The sequence below is a fragment of the Lissotriton helveticus genome, chromosome 5_1 (assembly GCF_964261635.1).
Source record: "Lissotriton helveticus chromosome 5_1, aLisHel1.1, whole genome shotgun sequence".
Lineage (NCBI taxonomy): Eukaryota > Metazoa > Chordata > Amphibia > Caudata > Salamandridae > Lissotriton > Lissotriton helveticus.
The window spans coordinates 1575408209-1575424924 of record NC_136065.1 but is presented as its reverse complement, the minus strand read 5'-3'; the positions used below and the strand labels follow the sequence as shown (position 1 = coordinate 1575424924).

The following is a 16716-nucleotide window of genomic DNA, read 5'->3' as shown; positions in this document are numbered from 1 at the left end:
AGGGCATGGACCAGGGCTTTCCTTGATGTCACAGGGAGAAAATCGAGTGTCTTTCTAAGGCTACGCAAAATGCCAAAACAGGTTCGGGCCACACGTTTGGTATGGTATTCATAAGATATTTTCGAATCAATCCAGATTCCCAGATTTTTAACTTGATCCTTAGGCCCCGGTAAAGGACCCAAGGACTGTGGCCACCAAGCCGATGTCCAGACCGATGGTGACTTGCCCACAATCAACACCTCGGTTTTGCCACCATTCAGTCTGAGACAATTATTGGCCATCCAGACGGCCAATCCTTGGAGGCAGGACGCAAACTTACTGTCTGCCTGCTCAGCCGGCTGTGTCAGAGCCACAACCATCTGTGTATCATCTGCATACGTTACCACTTCCACTCCATATTGCTCAGCTATCAGTGCAACAGGTGCCACATAAAGGTTGAAAAGGGTGGGGCTCAGGCTGGAACCCTGAGGAACCCCTTGCTCCAGTTTAAAAGCCTCAGACCTATGGGGACTTGCTCAACGTGAAAACTACGTTCGTGGAGAAAAGAGTCCAGCCAGTCCCAGGCCTTTCCTACCATTCCACTCCTTCTGAGACACTGCAGCAAGGTGTGATGAGCCACAGTGTCGAACGCGGCACTGAGATCGAGAAGAATCAGTGCCGCGGTCTGGCCCTCGTCTACATGTTTCCGTAGAGCCTCTGTTAGGAAGAGCAGGGTGGACTCCGTAGAGTGACAAGCACGAAAGCCCGCCTGAGAAGGATGCAGGAGCTTATGGGCTTCAATGTGGGCTGTAAGTTGCTGATTAACCAGCTTTTCAGCTATTTTAGCAAAATAGGGGAGGAGTGATATAGGCCGCAGGTTGCTCATCTGGTCCATACTAATCTGTGGTTTTTCTTTAATGGAAGGACCACAGCTTCTTTCCATGTTGTCGGCACCTTACCAGATTCATAAGACAGTTCCAGCAAGTAGTTAATATAAGGTGCTAAGGACTCAATATTCCATTGCAGAATTTTAGCAGGAGCTAGGTCTCTAGGAGAGCCAGATTTCACGCCCCTAGCCACTTTAATCAACAGCCCCTCATCTGGAACCATGAACACCTTAAGGCAACCTTTTTCCATTAGGACATTTAAAGATATCTCCTCACTCCCGGCGCAAGCCCTAGCCTCCTTCGGGAAAGTAGAGTAAAAAAATATCCTTCACTTTGTTGGAAAAAAAACTAGCTATCCGATTACATGATTCTACCGTACCCGCCCCCTGTTGCTCAAAAGAGGCAGTGAGGATAATTCTTTATATACTACAAACAGTTCCTTAGCAGAACAGTTTGCCTTGTCAATCCGCTCAGTATAATAAGCAGAGCGAGTTTTCCTTATCAAGGCATGGTACCTCCTGAGGCCCGATTTATATTCCTTTTCCGTAGCTGGCAGGTAGCCATTCCTCCAGCTTCTTTCAGCTTCTTTCAAGCCGTTTGCATCCAGTCTTCGCCTCCCATAAGTCAGTATTGAACCATGCGGCTGATTAGTTCGCCGCAAGGGGCCCATGCTGGACCAGGCTGTATGCGATGGTCCAGAGCCTCACAAGCGCCATCGACCATAGATCCTAATCCTTCTGGGGGCCCACACTGCGCCAGGGTAGTACAAGAGTCTTCAGGAGAGAAATTAGCCCATTTTCTCTGTCTTTTATTAGTGCCTCCCAGTTTTTCAGAGGAGGCACCAATGCTGTAATCAATATGGAAAGGTACCAAAAAATGGTCCGCCCACACCATAGGTAGAGGAGGATCAGTTCTAAGAGCTTCCCAATTGCCGAAGAGATCCTGTCACAGCTCCTGAGCTGGAGCATTCAAGGCGTCCTCAAAATGCAAGTTCAAATCCCCCAACAAAATGAACTTCTCGTATCGCATTGCGGGTGCCAGTAAGTTCTGTAAAAGACTCACTGCAAATTGAGTACTGCCACCCGGCGGTCTATAAACTAACAGGCCTTTAATTATGTAATTATTAGACACTGTTATAGAGAAGGCACCAGCTTCGCTATCCGATATGGTCACTGGCTCCAAGGTGCATTTAATATTGCCCTTATTGATCACAGCGGTCCCCCCCCTCTCCCGTAGGGTCTATCCAGTCTGCATATCCCATAGCCCGGGGGCAGAGCCTCCAGTATTTCAGGGGTCGACTCCTCGTCCAGCCAGGTTTCTGTTATAACAAAAACATCCATCTGCCTGTCAATCAGCAGATCGTGTATTTCCATACTATGCTTTTTAAGAGATCTGCTATTGATTAAAGCACATCTGAGCTCCCTATCCGTCCCTTCCATCTGTACAAAGGGCTTAGTGCAAAATCCACAGTGCCTACAGTCCTTGAAACGGCCTTCAGCATTAGGGTCAATACTGTGTCTACACTCAACCAATGTTCCAGTGTGGAGAGCCCACAACTACTGTCTAGAATAGGCAAGACCTGTCCAAGCTCCTCCAGGGGTCCTAGCCCCGAGCTGCGCGGTCGCTGGGGCATGTGGAATTTAAGCAGGATTCTCCCCTGCAACTAGAGCGCTAACCCTCCAAACTGAAAGTGCCTGACTCTACCTACCACGCCCTCCGTGCAACGGTACTGTTACTGCGTCAGACCAGGGCGAGTAGGACAGGTCACTGAACTCAGGCCTTCGTTCCTGCGAGGTAAGACTAAAGCGCCCAGTGAGCGCGTGTGCCACAGTCTAAATATTCCCCGTTACGCAGTCAAATGTCCACTTCACATTTAAAATGCACAATCACTAAAATTACATAGAGGTAAAAGCAGTGCAAAGCGGGAACACCTGAGGCCAAACGAGTTTAGGAGGAAGCTGCCACCAACCCCTTTGCTCGCAGCGCCGCCACCAATCTAAGCGGAATTTAAGCAGGATTCTCCCCTGCAACTAGAGCGCTGGGTGGATTTAGGTTTCTCACCTAAATTGCGGAGGCAGAAAGGTAGTTATTAAACTGGAAAATATTGTGTTAGATCTATCAACCTTACGGTGGCCTTCCCCCAAACCTTTTGCCTTACTCCTCCTTTTTGGCTAATCTTGTTTCTGTTGCTCTTAGCAAGATTTACTATTCCCACTCCAGACAATGAAAAGGTAGGGAAAATGTTGGATTGCAGAAGGTTACATTTACTATTCCCACTCCAGACCTTACAACAGTAGGGAAAGTGTTGGATTGCGGAGGGGTAAAATGTACAATTCTCAATCCAGTTAGTGCAGCAGTAGGGAAAGTGTTTGATTGCGGATGAATACATTTGCTATTCCCAAACCACTCACTGCAACAATAGGGAAAGAGTTTGATTGTGGAGGGGTTAAATTTACAATTACAACTCCAGTCAGTGCAACAGTAAAGAAAGTTTTGGATTACGGAGGAGTAAAATTTATTATTCCCACTCCAGTATATGCAATAGTAGGTAAAGTGTTGGACTTTGAAGGGGTTACGTTTACTATTCCCACTCCAGTCACTGAAACAGTAGGGACAGTGTTGGATTACGGAGGAGTTACTTCAGTCAGTAAAAGAGTAAGGAAAATGTTGGATGGGAAAGGGGTAACATTTAGTATGCCCAATGCACCTTGTGCAACATTAGAAACAAAGATATACCCTATAACATAATAAAATATATTAAAAACTATAATTATTAACTAAAAATATAACTATATATATAGTAAATATTAGAACTCTGTTTTTAAACAAGCATATCTTATAATTATTACAATGTTTAATACATATCATAAAGTAATCCATTTAATATTTTACAAAAAATACCACTGTAATAACAAGAAATAAATCCAATCTTATTTTAAATGTAAACAATTATCACATAGAATAATTTATATTTTAAAAACATAATTTTTTCTATTTTTAAATTTGTTATATCTAAAATACCTTTCCAACCTATACTTATACAAACAACACAATACAGATTAAAAAAACGATATAAAAAATGTATATTATTTACACATTTCACATATTTAAACATCTATTACAATATTATGAATATGTAACTATTAAAAAAATGATATTTGATTACCTTACTACCTTTTGTCCATACAAAACAAACAGCCACACCTAATATACAAATTAAAAAAATATAATAGCATATTTTACAATCTTTTTTATCAATTAAAAAAATTAACTATTAATTAACTAATAATAAATTAAACTCATTTACTAAACAACTCACACCTAATATATATCTTAAACAATTTCTTAATTACATATTTAACGTAAATATTTATCTTGTAAATAATTATTAAAAAGTAAAATTATTTTTTAAATAATGTAATTATTTTCCCCTCACCCTTCATCCATACAAAAACAACAACGTAGTCGGTAAAAACCACCCTATACCCCTACAAAATGCACAACCCACACCTGAAACGTAATTTAAAAAAAATTAAACAATGAACATAAATATTTATCAATTAAGTCATTAATAGTAATATAAAATGTATTATAATTAATTTACTTCCCACCATATACCCCTACAAAATCCAAAACTCGCAACGTAACATAGGAAAATTACACAATTAACATAATTAATTATTAAATACATCATAAATATTCATTTAAAATTAATCATAAATGAATTACTATTAATTTACTTCCCACCTTGTACCCCTTTAAAACTCATATCCCGCTACATATTCTAAATCGCAAAAATGTATTTAACTTATTCAAATAACTACAAAAAATGTAACAACTATATTAAGAACATATATAATAATTATACAAAACATTTAGAACATATACATTTAAAATATATACCAAAATACATAACAATAATTAAAAAATGATATAAACAACTATATTTTTGTAAACTATAGTAAGGATTTTGATATTTTCGAAATCGGCATTACTTACCTTAAAATTGATATTCTTGCCAACGATATTCTTGCAGATTATATTTCTATATCACAATATTTTGGTATGACGGTATTTTTATTTCAATATTTTGTCTAACTGCCGTATTGGAGATCAGGTGAGGCTGCATTTTCCTCGCCCCGCAAATGTCTCAGATCATTCACTACAACAGATAGAACTTTCTTGGTGCAATACCTGGGATAAAAGTCACTTTGCTAGGTTTCTAACAGATGTACTTACAGTAGTTAGATAATTAATTACTATTCTTTCTATTAGATTAACAGAGAAAGGTAAAAAGGTGATGGTTCAGTAGTTATCCACCTCAGTGTTGTGCACTGATTCCTTTTTGGTGTTAAACAAGACCTTTTGTTTTAAACCTCTTGAAAAATACATATTTACGTTCATCCACAAGAGTGCTTGCAACCAGTGGTCTTTATCAATTGGTCTGTTAGCGTTACTCACCTTTTCTTCCACCCACCCCAGCATTTGCATGGGGCAAAAGGTCAGCCCACCTCATCCACTGGCTGCCTTCAGTGTGAGTGATGGCATTTTGCCTGATTACATTTGAGTGCATGGAGCAGCACCGACAAGGTGCACCCTCAGATCTCTGTCCCCCGCAGGTCCTTCACACAAAGGCTAAAACCGTCTCAGTCCATCTTATACCACTTTTAAATAGCAACTTTGGGGCAGATTTACAAGAAAGTGACGCATCTGTAGAGATGCATCACTTTCCCTGTCCCACCCTGAGAAACACTTGGGCCACCATGGATGCGCCGTATTTACAATGTGGTGCACCATGGCACGAGGACTGACAGATTTGTCAGAAATTCTGACGCATCTGTTGCCGCAAAAGTCACATATTGCTGGAATTGTGTGTCAAGCATGACACAACTCCAACAATGCTTGTTGAGGCCTATCCTCATTGTGCTGAGTCCCTTCTTACGCCTGCTTATGCAGGCGTAAGGTTTTGACGCAGTGGTGTCCTAGAAGTGGTGCAGTGAAATCTTGTAGATTTCACTGCGTCACTTTTACGAGGCTCTCCTGCGTGGGAATACCCACGCTGCATACAGTTTACCTGAAGCAGGTATAATGTGACGCAGGGCTTTACAACGTGACGCATCTCCCTAGATGTGTCACGTTGTAAATGGACTGCATTTATACGCTGCTGCGTCACAAAAATGACACAATGGGCTTCTAAATCTGCCCCTTAGTCTCTGGTCAGTTTCCTCTCACAAGGAAAAAAGTGTCCATCTCGCCCCTTTTGAAAAAACTTTCCCTTGACCCTCTTTAAGTCAGGAGCAACAGGCCAATTTCATGCTTACTGCTACCAGCTCAGCTTCTTGAAAAAGCCATGAACCAGGAGATCGTTACCTTTCTCTAATTTAGTAACATCCGCGATCCCTCACAGCATGGATTTAGATCAAACCACTGCACAGAATCTGATCTAGTAGCAGCCATGAAGGAAATCAGCACCATTGTGTATGGGAAGGCAAAGCAACCTTGATCTTTCTTGGCCTCTCAGCTTCATCCGACACGGTTGACCATTCCACTCTGGTCAAACTTTGAGATAGCATTGGCATCAAGGGTGTGGCTTTAAAACTGATCAGTTCATTTTTGTCTGACATTCAGCAAGTGGTCACCTTAGATGATTTCATCTCCTCCCCCCTCACTCTTCTTTGCGGGGTCCCTCAGGGGATCTTCTCTGAGCCCTACCCTTTTTAATATTTACATCCGTCCTTTGATTACATGTATTAGATTATTCTGCTTTTCAGAATTTTCATACACTGAGGACACCCAAACAGTTGTGACGATCTCTTCTGAACCTGATAAAGTTGCCACCCAGTTTAATATTTGTTTGGGCAGCTTTGCATATTGGATGCAATCGAACTGCTTAAAGATAGACTCCTAAAAAACTGAGGTGTTGTTTGGCAACAACATCTCTTCCTGGAATTCCACCTGATGACCTCCTAATTTGGGACCTTTCCACTACCAGTTCAGAAAGCCGGAAATCTCGGGGTCGTCTTTGACAATAAGCTAACATTCATAGACCACACCAATCAGGTAACATCCTCCTGTTTCGTCACTTTGAGGATATTAAAAAAGTTCTCCCCTTCCACAAACTGTCATGAAAATCTTAGTAGTAATCTCTAAATTAGATTACAGTAATGCTTTACAATTTAGCTCCCAAGATCGCCTGCTGAACAAAGTGCAAACGCTTCAAAGCGCAGCTGCCTAGGTGCTGGTGAACCTTCCTAAGCTCTGCTCTATTTCCCAAACCATCAGAGTTCATCACTGGCTACCAATCAGGGCTCGAATTAAATTCAAAGCCTTATGCTAGGCTCATAAACTCTACATCAGACTGGACCACTCTCCTTTCGAGAGATCTTTACATGGTATCTACTGTCACATAGCTTGCATTCCAGTGTAGCTAGACTAATTGTGACTCCTAGAATCAAAAATGCTCACTGGGTAGGAAGTAGGTTCTCCCTTGTTGCAGCTAATTGATGGACCCTAATGTCTAATGTCCTCTAATCTTCTAACGTTTAGGAAGCATTTAAAAACCTGTCTTTTTGGTTCGTTGGACTCATTCTGTCTATCACTCTGCCTCACACGTGACATTTATCTGACTCTAGCACCAAGACACTGATTGGTATTTATGCGCTTTAGAAACCTATTGAAATAACATAACATAATAGTCTGATAGACCTTCTGTCTTGGGCTACACTGGTTGTTAAAGGCCCTCTCCATTGTTGTAGTCACTTGCCTGTAGCTTGGGCTGGTTCAGGGCCTTCACCAGCCAGTATAGCCTTAGGCAGTGAAATATAAGGCCGTAAAAAATGTACCCCAAAACAATTAAAATACTTAACACTGTTCTTTATCCCAGAGTATATAAGGCCTGTGGCAGTTTGACTTCAACCTACCCAACCCTCTTATCTCATGTAAACAAAACCCAATACTATTAGCTTCTGATGTTGCACCAAAACTAAAAGAATGGGTTCCATAACCCCCGATATCTTTGCCCAACTTCATAAGAATTTCACAAAACAGTCAACAATTGGAAAGCAGTCAAAAGATTTCCATCCTTGTGACAAAAAATCAACCCGTATTGCCTTCCAACAGGAACCATAAGCCTAACTCACCTTTAATTAGTATCACTATCTTACTTTGTCCTCTTTGATCCATTGTGAAAAGCCTTGACCACAATAACTAGTGACTTGCCCAAAGGTCAACTTCTTTAGTTTCAATATCAAGGAAATTGGCATTGCCAATACTCTGAAACACGGAAAGCAACAAAAATTCAACTTCAACATACAAAGCCTTAATAATACTAGTGCTTGCACTGAAATGTATAGCAACTTCAGACCTAGAAAAATAGACTTTTTTTAAATCCTCCGAGATGAGCTCTCTAGTCCTACTTTTGTAACCTCTCTTTGGGCGGGCATTCTCATATACATCGCTAATGGATTTGCAGCAGGGATCCAGAGAAAAAAAACAATGCAAATGTCTCAGGGTACACCTAATAAAATGTCCTTTGTTGTTAGAGTAACCTTTTTAAAAAACAAACAAACAAAAAAAACCCATTCTTTATGTACTGGAAACATACAAAGTGGATGCACTGGTTCCAGGATAACTATCAAATACACTACTAGGGCAAGAATTAACAGCCAGATTCATCATTCTCCCGTTTTGCGAGCCCCTAATAGTGATTCATAAGGAATCGCTATTAAGGACTTGCAAAACGGGATTCATGTAGGAATTGCAAAAAATATTGCGATTCCTACATGTTCCTTATTTGCGATTAGCAAATTGCTAATCGCAAATAAGGAATAACTCCCCATGCATTGCTATGGGCCTGTAGGCCCATAGGAATGAATGGGGAGTTATTCCTTATTAGCGATTAGCAATTAGCTAATCGCAAATAAGGATGCGATTTCAAGGGTGCAGGGGTGTCCAAAGGACACCCTGTTGCACCCCTGAAATGTAATCTACATTGGTGTTGCGCACACACATGTCCAAAGGACATGTGTGTGTGTAACATGCAACTTAGAAAAATGCATTTAAATGCATTTTTCTAAGTTTTTGCTATTTACCACGCGGTCTGACCTCTCGGTAAATAGCGGCCCAAAATTGCAATTTCGCAATTTTAAAATGATTCATGAATTGCATTTAAGGAATCTCAAATAGAGATTCCTTAAATGCAATTCTTTGCAAATGTGCGAATTCTTTAATAGCGAATTTTGCATTTGGGATGATGAATCCCAAATGCAAAAATTGCACTCGCAAAAGGCAAGATTCTGAGAATCTTGCCGTTTGCAAGTGCAATTTAGCTTGATGAATCAGGCTGTTAGTCCCAAATAATTTGACGACTGGCGGGAAATTGCCCCGACTACTTGTACATGTTCTGTTTTTTCTTCAGATCATTGCTCGAGATGACAGTAAATGTTAGGGCAACAAGGCTTTGCAAACGAGTAATCATGTTACAGTTGCTTTGGAAGCCTTGCACACTGAGCTATTTTATGTGCAGCTTAGAGGCACTGCTTGAGTCCTCATTATCTCAATGGGAATTCAGCCATGTAAACTGCTCTTTAATTTATAATGACAAACATATGCAGTTTAACTTCAACGTGAACTGCTTAATCAGTGCATCGATGCATCGTAATGTCTTGACTCTGGGCCCATGCTGTATTATGGATGTACGTGTAGAGGCAAAGAGGACGTCAAGAGTCACACTAACTTTCAAGGAAATGGTGCTCAGCCAGTGTACTGCTACCCCCACCCCCTCGTCCCGAGGGTGACCCTCTCTCTCTCTCCCTCTGGAAAGTGCATGTTGGGTGCCAGCTGCACTGTGAAAACCAGACTGCTGCTTTAATCCGTTGGCGTGCATTTCACAAATGCACAACCCTGGGTCAGTTCAAGTTCGCTGCTGTTCTGGGGCAGGCGCTCAGCAGCATTCCAAAACGCCCGGTCTCCAGTCCGGCCCTGGGTGCAGCAGATTATCAGTTAATTAACCCCTTGCGTGCTGATGACGGCCCCCGTCTGTCATGCATCACAGTGCTCGTGTGCTGATGATGGCTGGGGGCCGTTACGAACCCACCCACTCTTCAAAACGGCCGCACAGGCACAGAATCGCGGCCGCGCCCAAGGGGTTAAAGGTGCACTGCGGCGCAAATAGGGACAGTGCAATCCTCTCTATAATTTGGTCCCAGGATGTTGTAAAAGATCCTCTTTCTTCTGGGAATTGTATATTAAGATTAGCAGCCATCAAATACCCTTAAGGAAATTAGCTTCCACAGTCCCCTCACACATTCAATTTTCCTGGTCAAACCACAGGCTCAGCTTTCTACCTGAGTCTCCCATTCTCCATTCATCTCATTTGATTTTCCGTTCCCAAAATTGGCTACAACTGAATCAGTCGTCCTCACTATTTCTGTGCTGCAAGAAATATTCACAGGGCCAGGCTGGGAACCTAAGCAGCGCTTGCAAACATGTTCAAACCAGTGGCAAATTCGCAGTTTTGTGTCGACCTTTGAAGCAGCTAGCTGTTAAGACAGAATATTGGGGCATATTACCAAGCAATAGCGATAATTATCGCTATTGCTTGGTTAGAAACAAAATTTTACTGCTGAGCTGCGGCGATTTTTATCGCAGATAAACCTTGGTATTACCAAGGTTTATCGCAAATGCGATAAAAAACGGCCGCAATGCATGAATATCGCTGAAAAGTCAGCGATATTCATGCATTACCGAGCTAATGCTCTTAGCCATGTTATCCACCTCCCATTGGATAACATGGCTAAGAACTGCTCAGGGCAGGTGTTAGCTTTTGGAGATATTCGCGCTTAGCGCGAATATCTCCAAAAGTTGGTAATAGGAGATAGCGATGTTAGCGACTGTTTCCAGTCGCTAACATCTTGGCATGCCCACTTTGCATGTTATTAGTGATAAATATCACTGACATGCAAAGTGGGGCCCAAGATGGTCGCTATCTCCTACTAGCTGTCGCTAACTGGTGTTCGCGACAGCTAGGTAATAGGAGATAATTTTATCTCCGCTTTCTTGGCTTTTAAAGCCAAAAAAGCGGAGATAAACCCCCTTGATAATATGCCCCATTGTTTTTCCAAAGTATTCGGACATAAAATGCATACATAGACTGACGTTTGGTAAGCAGACTTTATCCACTGACTGGTCTTTTAAATTGTCATTCTCATTTTGCTTCCGCCCACCACTGCAATCACCGTGGGGCAATGGGTCAGCCTCCTTTAACCATTGGCTCCCTTCACTTTGAGTGACTGCACAAAGCCTGAGCGCGTTTTTTGCATTCACTCTAAAGTAGTTAATTTATTTTCAGTGACAAAGTGTACATTTTCTCTTCTTTGTTGTCTTTTAATATTAACTTTAACTTCCGGTTATTTAATTTGCCTACACAACTTTTTTAACCTTTATTTTCTAAAGTGTTTAAGTGACATTATAACATTGTAGCATAGCTCTCTGCAATTCGGGTGCTAGGTTTGGTGTTAGTGATTTGTTCTTGTCTCCTTCAAAAGTAAAAACAATAAAATGCATGGCACAACTGAAAGGCTTGTTATAAAACCATCACTAGGTAAACAGCTGCATCAGTGAAAGTACTTTTTAAAGTAACATTTTTATTGCATGAAGACAGTGGCCATGTTTAAGGCGAGACTTGTTTTGTTGTTGTTGTTTATATTGCATCGGTTTGCAATAAGAAAGCAAAAAATACTATGATGCCAGACCTATTGACTTTGGCAGTGTTCGTTTAATAACGTGTTCACTATCCCCTTCTTCCATGGCTTTGAAATGGCACCAGTGCATAGGGAGCGGTTGATTAAGTTACTAATGTAAAGGGCCATTGTTGTAGTTAGTAGCTTGAATACAGATGCCTGTCATGTCAACTGGCTTGCAAACCAGGGTTGATTTTGTGTAGGACATCAGCTGTCTTCATCACAGCGAACATCTGCTCCATATCATATAGAAGGCCATATAATATAACCATCTATTATTTGTAAATGTTCCTTATTCATTACTTACTTCTAATGAAGGGATACTCAATATTCAAAATGTGAAGCATTCCATTTCTGTTAGATGTATGCAGTACTGCCCTATGAGGACTGAAGGTGCTATTTCATTTCTTCTTGTTTGTGCTTTCTTTCATTAGGTGAAGTTCTTGAAAGAGAACGGCTTTGGAGGCGCCATGGTCTGGGCCATAGACTTGGACGACTTCGCTGGGACGTTCTGCAATGAAGGGAAATATCAACTCATAGAAAAGTTGAAATCCCTCTTGGCAGGTAATATACTGTTCTGGCCTTTATTAAATTATCACAAATTGGATTCAAATACTTCAAAATGTCTTAAAGATTTGACTGCAAACATATACCGGTTTGGGGAAGTTTTTTGAAGGCCTTCATTTTTGAAGGCCTTCATTTATTCTTTGACACGGTGAACAACCTTTACAACAAAACTATTACAACGCACTACCATTACAACGCGGTCATTACAACGCAAACCATTACAACGCATTGCGCTGGGGGGCGCTCTAGGATAGGGAATAAGTTTGATTTGCTATCCAACACCTTCCCTAGTGTCACGGGGACTGGAGTTGGAATAGAAAATTATACTTACCACTATCCAGCACCTCTAAGCGCTATGCGTTGTAAAGGTTTGCGATGTAAAAACCGTATTGTAAAGGCAGGCGTTGTAATAGCCTGCGTTGTAACGTCATACATCCTTTGACACAGGGGTGATTTTTCAGCACTGTTGACTCCATCTAGGATTTAGTAGTTTACTCACTGTGCTCCATTTTTCTTTTGGTTTGCTGTGCATCTGCTGTGGTTTATGATGCACACCCTAGCTAGGATGCAGTGGAGCACCATACATAGCAGCAACACTGGGAACAAAGTCAGTGCTTAATTTGTAAAATAATAAGTGTCAGTGCCCCATGTTTTTCTCAGAAGCCCCCGCCAGCGCTGCCGAATGCTCGGATTGACAAATACCAGGGTTATCTAGTCTTGATTCCATCTCATGCCTCTTTCATCCACCATGCTACACAACCTGCCCCATTATATTACTCATGTTTTGGATCAAAGTCTGTTGAATTAAAAATAGATCTCTGTCCCCAAAGATGAGTGCTGCTAAGCCCCACCCGCAACCACCATCTCAAATTAAGCATTGGGAACAATTCACAGTTGTCTTCAAATGAGTATTGCTCTGCTAGCTACATCTAAGACACTGCACCTTGTGGATGCTCCTTCAACATCACAGCATCATTGTACTAACTGCATGTATAGCAATTGCATCAACTAATGTAAGCAATAACTAATAATAAGGGATAAAATAGGTAATTATAATAAGTAAATAATAAGTAATAAAATTAAATTAAGGCAACATTGAAAAGACTAGGGGCAAGTTTAATTGAAATTGTATTAAAAAGGAAGGTGGTTAAGCTATGTTATTTAGGTTTCAGATCTCTTTTAGATGTTCATTACTTTAAATTAAATTAATTAAAAATGATGATTATGGTTAGACTAAGAGGTAGCTCAAAGATATTTAATAAGTTAAAGCTTAGGGTTAATATTTGTCATGCGTTGTATGGCCCATTGTCGTTTTCCAAATTGTTAGCCTAACGGTGCACTTCGTAGGCTGCTTTTATTTTGCACACGTTACTACATAATGCGCTTACCTTTGTGCCACATTGTATTCTCACACAGAACCTGCACATGGTCCCGTGTTTAATTCTTTTCCTGGGATTTAGTCTGGACACACTAGACAAGGTCAAACAACAATCCCCATTGTTATTCTCTCTGGTCAGACTCTAGCACTTAGATATAACAAGAGAATGCAGCAAAATTGGTAGCCACATTGGCTTACACAGAGTTACTAGCTGACTCTCTCAGCCCAGCTCATTTCTGAATGGGACTACTAAAGTGGGTACTTCATGGCCTCAAATCAATCATGGCATTAAATCCGTCTTGATGCCCAGGTTGATTTATATTTAATTTTGAAGGAAAATAAACTTTTTGAAAGCTGCCAATCTGTAGCCCAGTTTGTCCAGTGGCCTCACATGGCTGCTGATCACCAAACAGCTTTCTGCCCTCCTGGTTAGTAGTCAGAATGACTCCCAGGCTTAGAACAATAGTAGCCTGCTACAGAGGGAAGCAACTCAGGGTGTTGGCCCAAAAGGCGAGCTTGAAAGGAAAAATTGCCTTTGGTTGGCAAATGGCAATCACACTCCTGAAGGGTTGCCCCTTTCAGATAGACAGGCTGATGGAGGGAACAGAAAGGGTTGACCAGTCCCCAAACCAGTTTTCCTGTGCGAGTGTAGCCCGAAGGCAAACACACATTAAGGGCGGGCTACAAAACTCCTAACATCCAAGGAAGGGGTCCAACATCTTGGGAGTGGGCAGAATAGTGCACCCTATGATTGCTAGATGCCACACATAGCCGTGAGTAGTCACAAGGTCATAAGGCAGAGTGATCCTGGTAGCACATTGGCTAGTGAGCACATCATCCCCCAAGGGCACTTTCTTCACTGTAATAGAGCACCACTGGCACCCTGAACCTCAGATCACTTGGGAACTCGAAAAAGGACTGAAGAAGGACTGCCCTGTTGACCCTTGGACCTGTCAAAGAGATGCTGCACTGTTTGCTGGACTACACCTGTTGCACCTTGGGTTATCAAAGAGAGGACTATGCCTGGCTCTTGGCTCAAGAAAAAGACACTCCTGAGCTCCAGAATAAAGAAGTAACTCTAAGGACCATCAAAGCTAAAGTCGCCAGTTCAGCAACTCTGCACCCACTTCTGAAAATTCGCCACTGAGCGCCCCAATAAACCAATCCTCAACTGCCGAAAGTTGCATGCGAGTTCACCAGATCCAGGAGGGTCCTCCGAGTACAGATTGGTTGCCCAAGAGGGACACTAGCCCTCACCAAAGGATACCACTGTGACCGTAGACCAGTAGCCCAGCAGCAGCAGCTGGAGTAACTGCATGGATGCCCCCATCTACCACACAGCACCCAGAGAATCCTTGAGCATACTCCATTTCTACAACCCCAGCATTAGGACCACTCAAATAAAGTCTCTTGCAGTTGTGATGTAAAGTTCAGAACAAGGCTGGAGAACACTTTGGTTACCGGATACCTGTCCAAAAACTCCTTATGGACTCCCCCTCCCCCCGGCCTTCTTTCTGCTGTATTTGGTCTCTCTACTTAGACTTGAGTAGCTGATCACAACTCCTTCAAACTGCTCAAACGTTTTCATACTTTACAGTTATCAATGATTATTCGCAGTTTTGACTAAATGAACTGAGATATACATTTACTTTAAAAATCTATACCTCCAGTACCCTGAGGTGGATCTTGCTCATCTTGTTCTCTAAAATAAATTAACATATAATATATCTTTATAAATTGGTGTTTCCTGTTGTGACTTTCTTATTTGTTTGGCAATTTTAAATGCTTGCCTACAGTTCCTTTGTTTAAGCCTTGCTGCTCGAAGCCGTAGCTACCCAGGGTTGAGCTAAAGGTTTTGCAAACAAGTGTGACTGGGTCCAAGACAGATTTCACAAGTGTATTACACAGTAATGTTGCACAACCACACCATATGATACGCCTAAATCCTCACTGGGGCAGATTGTTAAAAGCTCTTCATTACAACCACCGTACACTTCAGACACCAAATCAATCATAATCAAACCTCCTAATTGTGCCTCACAGCAAAACATCAGACTTATGCATTAGTCCATCATGGCAACCAGATAATGTAAAGGTGAACAGCACTCCGTAATGCAAATTATAAACAAATTGTATCATAAAAGCCTTCTCAAAAATATTTACTTGTATACTTGTATGTAGGTAATCATTTCCTTAGACTCCTCCATAGGAGATCTTTCTTTGAGGTTTTCCTTTGGTTCTGTGATCAAGCCCGCTCATATTCCTTTTCTCATAATAACTCCTAAGTATAGGTCTCTTGTGTTCTCATTTGTGGGTAGAAAAAGCCAACCAAAGAAACAGCGTGCAGAGAAGACAATGTAGGTAAAAGTTAAGGTTTGTGTAAATATATTGTAAATATCAAAACCGTGTATTGTCTCTGATTGAGGCACCCAGAAATCTATGCTGAAGGCACATGAGGTTGCCTGTGTGGTTTCCCTAAAGGTTTTTCATGACCCCTAACACTGGCAGCTGGTAAACAGTGGACTTTAAATACCTGCCCATAACTGCAAGAAGTGAAGAAGCAAAATGAAACTGGTCCAAATTCTGCGCTTAGCAGAACACTTTATACATCCATTGACTTTGAATATGGAGGCTCTGAAGGGACACTAATGAAATATTCCAATACATTTCTTTGGTACCAGCCAAGCTTCTCTGTCCCAGAGAGTGTTTCCAAGAAAAGCATTGAAAAACTGTGTCAAAAAGTATATTTCTCAGTACAGTTTCCACACAAATTAGCTGCATTGCATATCACTTTTATCACTTCACTTCTACATTCCACTTTTTGTTCATTATATCCCCTTCTCTTCAAAGTATATTCTACGTCATACCTCTCTAACTAAAAAGCTTCTTCAAGGGTTATGGTGGAAAAATGAAAACTATTACAAATCTTTCAATCACCAATCATAGACAGACGAACTAGACAGATATTGCAGCCAATACAAGCAGGTACAGAGACAGTTAAGAGGTGCTTAATCCCTTCCTTGTCGCGCCAATCTAAAGGTGTGGCCGGGGGCACACGAAAGTTGGTAGAGGTTTAAAAACACTAAGAGAAAAGAGCGGATGCCAGATCGAGTCAACTGACAATCACAGGTCCGACAGTACATTATATACAAATCACCTCAGGCTA

At 41.4% G+C, this 16716-nt stretch overlaps 1 protein-coding gene across 1 annotated transcript in view; it reads left to right on the top strand.

The window, feature by feature from the left end:
• The window catches only part of LOC144755604 (acidic mammalian chitinase-like), a 70053-nt gene that overhangs the window by 48090 nt on the left and 5247 nt on the right, over nt 1-16716 (top strand). The window contains exon 10 of the mRNA XM_078644713.1: nt 12040-12169. Within this exon, the coding sequence (XP_078500839.1) occupies nt 12040-12169 (130 nt within the window). The remainder of the gene's footprint in view (nt 1-12039; nt 12170-16716) is intronic.